At 44.9% G+C, this 10,647-nt stretch overlaps 1 protein-coding gene and 1 long non-coding RNA gene across 2 annotated transcripts in view; one reads left to right on the forward strand and one right to left on the reverse strand.

Annotated features, from left to right (window-relative positions):
* Positions 1 to 10,647, forward strand: part of LOC126268141 (small G protein signaling modulator 3 homolog) — a 183,668-nt gene that overhangs the window by 164,318 nt on the left and 8,703 nt on the right. The window contains exon 15 of the mRNA XM_049973672.1: positions 9,130 to 9,290. Within this exon, the coding sequence (XP_049829629.1) occupies positions 9,130 to 9,290 (161 nt within the window). The remainder of the gene's footprint in view (positions 1 to 9,129; positions 9,291 to 10,647) is intronic.
* Positions 1 to 10,647, reverse strand: part of LOC126268146 (uncharacterized) — a 69,117-nt gene that overhangs the window by 30,858 nt on the left and 27,612 nt on the right. The gene's annotated exons all lie outside the window — the stretch shown is intronic.

The following is a 10,647-nucleotide window of genomic DNA, read 5'->3' on the forward strand; positions in this document are numbered from 1 at the left end:
CCATCGCTAACAAAGTCGGCTGTACAACTGGGGCGAGTGCTAGGAAGTCTCTCTCGACCTGCCGTGTGGCGGCGCTCGGTCTGCAATCACTGATAGTGGCGACACGTGGGTCCGACCTATACTACCGAACCACGGTCAATTTACAGGCTACCACCTAGCAAGTGTGGTGTCTGGCGGTGACACCACATTCCTCCCCCGCAAATCAGCGTACGGTTATGCAATAAGGCTTCCGCCCGCCATGGGAGGACCACATGTTGATGTATGCGACGAGGTGGGGAGCCTAAGAACAAGTGAGGCTGTGCCACCCGCACCCTGCCATTCGGACCGCAGGGAGCTAGGAAACGCCTGAAAACCTGCTCAATGGTGCACCCCAACATGTGGTGTACGCGCCCGTAGAGAGACAGGAGGGGCCGGGGCACCCAACAGGCAAAGACGACATATGGTCCGGAGCGGGCAAGAGTTCCATGGCGGAGGACAACTGGTCACGGGAGGCGATCGGTTGCGTGTGACCCAGGGAGGGACCCGGCGGTTGCAGCGGCGCGTCCACTGCGGGTATCACCGGCAGGAGAACAGGCGGCGGCGGCGGCGCATCGCCATGGGGGAAAATGGAAGGCAGCGTAACACCTGTGGCTGAGGCGAGACAGTAGATGGGTCCCCGGGGCACTGACCAGATGGCACCGTTGCTGAAAGCAGACGGCGAGCAGTAGATCCCATGCGACGACAGAGCCGCAGCTGGTTGAGATGCCGGCACACCTCACCAGAGGCCCCCAAAACCAGATACATAGCGCGTCTGAGGCAGCAAAGAATGCGCACTTCGAGCCAACACAGTGAATCTCGATAGTGGCGATAGTAGACAACGCCGCCTGGAGCAAAAGTAGGTGCCTGCCGCTGCACAGGAACCTGATGCGGTGGATGTAGCAAAGACATCAAGGTTCAATGATGACGACCGTGGAGCAACTCAGCCGGCGAGTGACCATGTCGGGGCTGAGAGCGATACGAGGACACAAAGAGCAATAACGCGTCCTCCCGAGAATGCGACTCCTTCAACTTCAACATCTGTGACTTGAAAGTCCTGACCAATCGTTCAGCGGCACCGTTTGACTGTGGCGAAAACCGCGCGGACGTCAGATGTTGAATACCATTGGTCTTGCAGCATGACTGAAATTCTGCGGACATGAATTGTAGGCCATTGTCGGAAACAATAGTCTGTGGAAGACCTTCAATGCAAAAGATAGCGGATAATGCTTGGATGGTGGCAGATGACGTCATGGAAGACATCTGGACAACAAAAGGAAAATGAATCTACCACAACCAACCATCAAGCATTCCAAAACGGACCAGCAAAATCGATGTGTAAGCATTGCCAAGGGAAGTGGCTTTTGGCCATGCAAAGAATTTCCGCGGTGGTGCTGATTGTTGTTCGCCACACACCATGCAAGAAGAGCACATATTCGTAATCGCGGCACCCATTCCGAACCAGGTACAGTGCTGATGAGCAAGTTGTTTCGTTCTCACTATACCCCAATGTCCTTGTTGGAGAAGCTGTAAGACAGAGGACTGTAACAAACGTGGTACCACGACCCAGGACTGATCATTATCAGAACGCAACAGCAAAACACCACGTTGTACAAAAAGTCTCTCCTTGTGAGCAAAAAATCGGTGAACCAACGGGTCCCCGATCCATGACTTTGACAAGGGCCATTGTGTAGCAACAAAATGCAGAACGGGAGCAAGGACAGGGTTGGCAGCTGTGGCTGTAGCTACACGACGAAAATCAATCGGAAATGATTCGACCATGTCATCGGTTTTCGCATCAATGAACATGCAAGCAAGTTCGGAGGAATCGAATGCCCTATCCTCAGCAACAGGCAAGCGGGACAACGCATCAGCGTTTCCGTGCTTAGCAGTAGACTGATACAAGATATCGTAGCGGTACTGCGAGAGGAAAATAGACCAGCGAATGAATTGCTGCGCTGTACGCGGAGGTACAGGCTTGGTCAGATAAAAAGTGATGTCAAAGGTTTGTGGTCTGTGATCATGGTAAAGTGACTACCATACCAGAAATCATGAAACATTGTAACACCAAATACGAGAGCCAATGCTTCTTTCTTGATCTGTGAATAATTTCTTTGAGCAGACGAGAGCAATTTGGACGCAAAGGCAATATGGCGATCGTGCGATCCATCTTTGTGCGCAAGCACAGCACCGATCCCAAAATCCGATGCATCCACCATCAACAAAAGGGGCTTCTGGGGATCGAGTGGCGTAAGGCAAGTATTGGAAAGCAACGCTGTTTTCAACTGGCGAAAGGTGCGTTCGCATTCCGTCGTCCCGACGAACGGAACACCCTTACAACGTAAGCGATGAAGCAGAGCTGAAATGCAAGAGGCATGCGGAACATATTTGTTATAGTAATTTATTTTTCCCAGCACACTTTGTAGCTACTTCAAATTCTGCGGCGAAGGCAAGTCTTGTATGGCTCGAAGGTGCGTGGGACTGGGATATATGCCTTGGGCATTGAGTACATGTCCCAAGTATGGCAAGTCCCGAGCAAAAAACACACATTTGTCCTTCCGCAAGTGAAGACCATTTTGTCGCAAGACCTGAAATAATGTTCTGAGATTGGCCAAATGTTCTTCTTCCGTCTTTCCGGAGATCACAATATCGTCCAGATAATTTGCTGCAGTTGGGACCGATGCACAAACAGTTTGTAGATATTGCTGAAACAATGCAGGTGGCGGATGCACACCGAATGGCAGTCGTTTGAATCGATACAAACCAAGATGCGTGTTAACCACCAAAACGCGCTGGGATTCTTCGTCCACCGGTATTTGCAAGTACGCATCTGCGAGGTTCAACTTCGAGAAATATTTACCCGGCCACAGTTAGTCAAAAAGATCTTCCAGGCGGGGTAAAGGAAAAGTTACAATCACTAGTTGTGGATTCACTGTTGCCTTGAAGTCCACACAAAGTCTCACCTTTCCGGAAGGTTTTAGCAAAATAACTAAGGGTGATGCCCAGAGAGAAGCCTGCACACGTTCAATTACACCTTGTGATTCCAAATCGTGTAATGTTTTTGCAACCTCATCACGCAATGCGTGGGGAACATTGCGCGCTCTGAAAAATTTCGGTTGCGTGTTTACTTTCAGTTCCAAATGTGCTTTATAGTTCTTAGCACAACCGAGGCCTGGTGCAAAAATGTCTGCAAATTCTTCACATAGACGAGAAACACTGTCGGAAGGCACAGTCTGGTTCACTGATAGGACCTGATTTACTATAGACAAGTTAAACAACTGAAATAAATCGAAACCAAACAAGTTCACTGCAGAAGAAGAACAAAGGACGTAAAATGACACAAGTTTTGTTTGTCCTTTGTATGGTGCAAGAAGGCTGCACTGCCCTAACACAGGGATATCTTGACCGGAATAGCTAGATAATTTAACATTTGCGGCACGCAACAGAGGTGTGCCCAGCAGTTTGTAAGTATCTTGATTGATCAGTGAAACTGCAGCTCCTGTATCGAGCTGGAATGGTATCACATTGCCGTTAATGCCCAAGTCTACAAAAAGTTTATTGTCCTGCTGACGACAAGAGCGACTGTCTCGTGCAATGTGAAATGACACTGGTACATAATCACTTGCGACTTGACGGGAGTTCCGGCAATGTCGACGCACACTATTTTTGGGACGAACACAGTCACTGTTAGAGAGAGTGGCACTGGGCAGAGTGGAATGAACTACATGAATTTCTGTGGGCGAAGTATCGTGAGCCTGAGTATCCTTGGTTCGATTCCGATTCCGGCGCCAAGCAAAGGGCCTGGAACGGGTTTGAGCTTCCGATCAAAGCTTTTTCTGGCAAACACTCTGAACATGTCCTTTTTTATTACAATAAAAGCAAATAGCTTGGCCTGATGGGCAGTTCTCACGCGAATGTTTAGTAGCGCAACGTGGGCATGATTTTATCACTGCATGTGCCTGCCAGCGCGGCACACGTGGCTGAGAGCCTGGCGGCAGCGGTGCGGCCGGGCGCGAAGGCTGTTTGGTGCTCCGTGCAGCTCGCCCAGCGGGCCGGTAAATATGACACACTGCTGGCGAAGTTTCAAATGATTCCTGAGCATGTCCTGCCGATCCAATATGTCCATCACTTATTGAAGGGAGGGATTTACTAGTTTCAAAATCTGTTCCCTTATACGAACATCAGAAACGTTCTGTGCAATTGCATCATGTACCATAGTATCTGAATAAGAGAGTCCACATTGACACTCAAAAGCACAATCTCTAGTAAGGCCTTGCAAGGTTGCAACCCACTCCCGATTAGTCTGGCCTGCCATTCGTTTTGTACGAAAGAAGGTATACCTTTTCGCAATGTCATTGACTGATTCTTTGAAATATGCATCTAATACAGACAAAATTTCTTCGTAGGACAGAGTTGCTATGTCGCGTCGGGGAAATAATTTGACTATCACACGGTACGTGGTCACCCCTACTGATAACGAAAAAGGCTGCCACTCGTTACCTTTAATTCTGTAGGCGGCGAGATGGAATCCAAATTGGCGTGACCACTCCGTCCAGCTCTCCAGTGCAGCATCAAAAGGTCGAAAAGTGGGTGCAACAGCGTGTTGTAGTTGCGTTAGCGGTGAAGCGGCTGCTGCCACATCGTTTTGCATTGCGCGTTGACCCTGGACGAGCTGTTCAAGGGCATCCAGTAAGGCCTGCGTCTGCTGATTCTGTAAGCGATAAAATTCGGACAGTATATGTGGAGATTGTGGTGAAGCCATTACACAAGTAAATCAGGGCAATTTAGATAAGAACACTTTTACTCTCATTGCCAATGTTGTGGTTGGCAGGAGAGCCAACACAGGGTCACCAAAGGAGGCCGAAATGCACGCGTTTCAGCTCACGCAGGCTGGCGTGTCTGGAACATGACAAGGGAATAAGAATTGAGAAAAACGGACGTAGCTGGTGGAATACTTAACTTTAATCCATTCATGGAGAACGTCGCTCTTTATGGTACATGATTCACAATATCAATAGTACGGATACTGGCACCTTGCTAGGTCGCAGCAAATAACATAGCTGAAGGCTATGCTAACTATCGTCTCAGCAAGTGAGAGCGTAGAAGTCAGTGAACCATCACTAGCAAAGTCGGCTGTACAACTGGGGTGAGTGCTAGGGAGTCTCTCTAGACCTGCCGTGTGGCAGTGCTCGGTCTGCAATCACTGATAGTGGCGACATGCGGGTCCGATGTATACTACCGGACCATGGCCGATTTAAAGGCTACCACCTAGCAAGTGTGATGTCTGGCGGTGACACCACATTTCAGAAGAAGGCCTGTTGGCCAAAAGCTTACTTGTTTCATGGTCTTTTTGTTGTGGCTGTCTGTGACTTATTACATCTTCACCATATGGTAACAATCTGTCCTTTTTCATAATATGTCATTACTCCATCCTGGATTTCAATTATTAGAATAAGCAATAATGTGCTAAAATATAATTCAGAATATCCAGATATGTATTTGGCTTTTGCTTCTCCCTAGCATGAGTCTAATATGCTAGGGACTATGTTACCTTGCTCAGTCATATGAAAATGAACAGGATTTGCAGGCATCCTCATTGTTGTGCACACACTCTCACAATTGTCACCTCTTGGTTGACGGTGATTAGGAGTATGCAATACCATTAAGGTACGTAGGGCAGATTTTGCAGCAATATCATTATGCTACATAGGATAGTTTTTACAGTGAGACTGCAGACACGGAAAAGTCAAATGTAGAGAGGAAGTATGATTTATGTTGAAAAGGGCAAGTACACTCAAAGGTACCACTAAAGCATTATCTGAATCAAATAGAAATCAGTAAATGCGATGTACGTGTAAAGACCAACAAGTATTTAAAATTTCTGAAGAACTGGATGATTTACCCAAGAGAAAGAGCTTCACACATTGAGCAAGTCAATAATGCATAGCTCCAAGTCTGGCCCTTATGTGCCACTATTCAGCCTGGCATTGATTGAAAGAGTTTTTACACATCCTCAAGAGTGATATTGTGCCAAATTCTGTCCAATTGGTGCATTAGATCGTTAAAATCCCAAGCTAGTTGGAAGACCCTTCCCTTAACATTCCAAGTGTTCTCAATTGGGGAGCGATTCAGTGACATTGCTGGCCAAGGTGAGGTTAGGCAAGCACAAAGACAAGCAGTAGAAACTCTCGCTGTGTGCGAGCAGGCATTATCTCCCTGAAATGTAAGCCCAGGATGGCTTGCCGTGAAGAGCAACAAAACAGGCATACAATATCGTTGATGTACCACTTGTACCACTGTGCTGTAAGGGCGCCATGGATAACAACCAAAAGGGTCCTACTATGAAAAGAAAAGCCACCTGAGACCATTACTCCTGGTCGTCGGCCCATATGCAGGTGACAGTGAAGTAAGTATACCAGTGCTGTCCAGGGCATGTCCAGACATCTTCACGGCTCATCAGGTCTCAATTCGAAATGGACTTATCACTGAAGACAATTCTACTCCAGTCAATGAGGTTTCGGGTCAAAAACAAGTCTGGGGATGGCCATATAGCAGTGGGATACCAATATGACTGTCGCCCGCCACAAGTCCTGCAACTGGGAGTGATGGTCTGGGGTGCCATTTCTTTTCATTATAGGACTCGCTTGGTTGTGATCCGCACCACCATTACAACACAGCGGTACTTCGACAATACTCTATGCTCCGTTTTGTTGCCCTTTATGGTAGGCCATCCCAGGCTTACATTTTAGGAAGATAATGCCGACCCACACATGGTGAGAGTTTCTACTGCTTGCCTTTGTGCTTGCCAAACCCTACCTTTGCTAGCAAGGTTGCTGGATCTGGCCCCAGTTGAGAACATGTGGGGCACTATGGGCAGGGCTCTTCGACAAGATCAAGATTTTGACAATCTAATGCATTAATTGGACAGAATTTGGCTTGATATCCCTCAAGAGATTATCGAACAACTCTGTCAATCAATGCTTGCATAAGGACCAGATGTGGACTGACACATTTCTCTTGAACAAGATATTAGTGTAAGAAGAGTGGAAGATCCTTATTTCAGAAAGTTTTTGGAGTTTTGTATTGCCTCTTCTTTCCAGTAAGGTGCCAGAGGAAGCAAAGTTTGCAAAATTCATGTTTTGGTAAACGACTAGCTCAGTTTACAAAGCAAGAAAGTAAGGAGCTACAAGGTGTACAACTTTGCTTCTACCATTTTTCCCCAACATTTGAGCCTTAAATGAACAAATTGGTTACACATGTATCATTCAAAGCATTTTCCATCACTGGCCACTACTTTCTCCCATCTCTCAGCCAGTGTACCAATCCGGCATCGAAAAAATTGTTCATCTTTTGAAGCAATCCATAAATCGACCCAATCGGAAGTGTTGCTCAGAGGGAGCAATGTCTGGAGAATACAGTGGGTGGGTTAGGATTTCCCATTTTAACGTTTCCAAGTACATTTTGACCTATTTTGCAACGTGGGGTCAAACATTGTCATGCTGCAAAATCACTTTATCGTGCCTTTCCCTGTATTGCTGCAGTCAGTTTGTCTTTTAATGCTCTGCTCAAATCCATTAATTGTGCTTAATAAAGAGCACCTGTGATTGTTTCACTTGGTTTTAACACCTCGTAGCACATGACGCCAAGCTGGTCCCACCAAATGCAGAGCGTGATCTTGGAGCTGAATATCCCTGTGATTTTTTTGCATTTAGGGTTGTAGTAATGAACCCATTTTTTTGTCCCTGGTCACAAAGCAATGCAGAAATCCCTTCCATTTTTGCCTCTGAAGCAGCTATTCACAAACACACAAACGCCATTCAACGTCTCTTAGTTCAGCTCACACAGGACCCAAGTTCCTTCTTTCTGAATCATGTTCATAGCCTTGAGACATTTTGAAATGGCTTGCTGTGTCACTCCCACCAATCGTACCAGTTCTTCTTGATTTTGACGTGAGTCTTCACTCAGCAATGTCTCCAATTCTGCATCTTCGAAAACATCTCTCTTCCACCACTATGCCGATCTATGATATTAAAATCACCATTCTTGAAGCATTGAAACCACTCACGATATGTTCTTTCACTAATAGCATTCTTACCATACATACTTGAGAGCATTCGATGAGATTCATCCGCTGTTTTCTTCATATTGAAACAAAACAGTAACACCTCTCGCAAATTATGAGAATTAGGCTTGTAAACTGACATTTTCAATCAAGAGCAACTTCATGATGCAGGCACAAATCGACTAATGTTTGAACAAGGATATGTTGTCCAAGGTCCAAGGTAACTGCCTGTCATCTGCGATCTGTTTCTTTCGACCGCTACTTACTGTTGTCGCCACCTATCGGCAAAAGGTGGAAGCAAAGTTGTACACCTTGTATTTATAGTCGCAGTGAGGGATAGTTGGGTACAGGATTTTTAAAAAATGAATAGTTGAAACATTCTGTCAGGAAGGAACTTATCAAACACAAAGCATTACACAAAAGCAAATTCATGATGCCTATGTTGTAAACAGTTAGCAGACATAAGTGGGCAATTAAGCAGGCAGGGTACTTGTATTTTGATGAAACAACACAGTAAAATTCAGTATCTACATCTGCTTCGATACTCTGCAAATAACATTTAAGTGCCTGGCAGAGGGTTCAGCAAACCACGCGCGGAAGAACAAAATACTTTTGCATTCGGAAGAGAAAGTTGGTGATTGGAATTTCGTGAGATGATTCCACCGCAATGAAAAACATCTTTGTTTTAATGATGTCCACCCCAAACACTGTATCATTTCAGTGACACTCCATCACATATTTTGTGATAATACAAAACGTTCTGCCCTTCTTTGAACTTTTTCGATGTACTCCGTCAGTCCTATCTGGTAAGGGTTCCACACCGCACGGCAGTATTCTAAAAGAGGACGGACAAGTAGGCCTATAGTGTAGGCAGTCTCCTTAGTAGATCTGTTACATTGTCGAAGTGTCCTGCCAATAAAATTCAGTCTTAACAAAACTTATTTTAGATATTCCAAGATATTAAGAGTAAACTGGTTTTTTTTATGGATGGAATTGGAAAAATTAATGTATTTATGATAAATTAAAATAAATTGTCACATTTATAATTTCAGTTACTCTACCGATGTGTGCAGGCAGTGAATTTAAGTCATGATAATGCACATGCTCAAATGGATGTCAAGCTGCGAAGTCTTATCTGTTTGGGCCTCAATGAACAAGTTTTGCATCTCTGGCTAGAAGTTCTTTGTTCATGTGTGGAAGTAGTTCAGAAGTGGTAAGTTAAATGTATTACTAATATTATTATTGTAGTTGCTTAAATGTTTTATTACATGTCAGATATTGCGTGGCCCAGATATAACATTTGAAGATGTCACTGAAAATTTGCAATATTTCAGTAGAGCTCCTTCTCATCAACTTTGGTTGACGATATTGACTTATTGTTATTCATTTGTTACTGTTTAATGTTGTGCAGTTTCTCTGACAATTAGAGCCTGAGCATTTGCTCAGTTTAGACAAGGGCTGCAACAGCACCAACTACAGGTCCCTAGGACAAATTGTATCACCACCGATCGCACAGTATGTTTTCACCCCTCACATACCTTGTGATTAAGTGAATTAATATATATGCCACTGAACAAATTTGTGGAAATTCTATATTAGAAAACTTCTGCAGTTGCTGTATTAGCTACATTTTCTTAAATAGGCCTACCGATTATTTCTGTAAACCTCCAAGCAAGATGGTGCAGTGATTGAGATACTGACTCACATTAGTGAGTTGTGGAGTTTTCAATCTCTATATCGCCATGATGTCTCTATATCGCCATGATGAATTTAGCAGTGACTACAGGAGGGAGTGTTTGGGCATCTGTATGGTTGTTTGTGTTGGACCACGTATAGGGGTTGGACAAAAATATGGGTACACCATGAGAAATGCATGTTTGAACACAAGTACAGATGCTATCCAAGCCTGCAGTTTGCACTGTTGTATTTGACCATGAATAGCACATGTGCAGTGTTCTCAATATGTAGCAAGTATCAGTCATGTTCAGGACAGTGTTCTGTGTAGTTGTGTGTGCATTATGTTATAGCTATGTTAATTTGAACATGGGCAAATTGTTGGTGCTGCTTGTATGGTGGGTGCTTCCGCAGCCAAGGGAGTCTAAGCTTTTGATGTTTCAGATGGCACCATATCAAAGAGTTATAGTGCATACAGGGAAAGCAGAAAAACATCATCCCCTAACTCACAATGTGGGTTAAAGTTTGTGTTGAGTGATTGTGACTGTTGGTCACTGAAGAAGATTGTGATGAAAATTGAGAGGACAACAGCTGCAGAAGTCACTGAAAATGTATCTTACAACCAGAAATACTGTCAGTACCAAAATAAAACAAAAGGAGCCTCACAGACAGGGAATTGCAGGGTGAACAGGAATTCCAAAAGTACTAGTCAATGGTGGAAATCCCTGTAACAGGAAAGGGTGTTCCTGAAACCATAAAACCTGGTCTGTTGAGAAATGGAAGAAACTCATCTGTTTGGATGAGTCTTGTTTCACACTGTTTCCATCTTCTGGCCAAGTTTACGTTGCAAAAGTTAAGCATAACTGTGGTCCCGTGATGATTTTGGTAGCCATATT

The sequence above is a fragment of the Schistocerca gregaria genome, chromosome 4, assembly GCF_023897955.1.
Source record: "Schistocerca gregaria isolate iqSchGreg1 chromosome 4, iqSchGreg1.2, whole genome shotgun sequence".
Taxonomy (NCBI): Eukaryota; Metazoa; Arthropoda; class Insecta; order Orthoptera; family Acrididae; genus Schistocerca; species Schistocerca gregaria.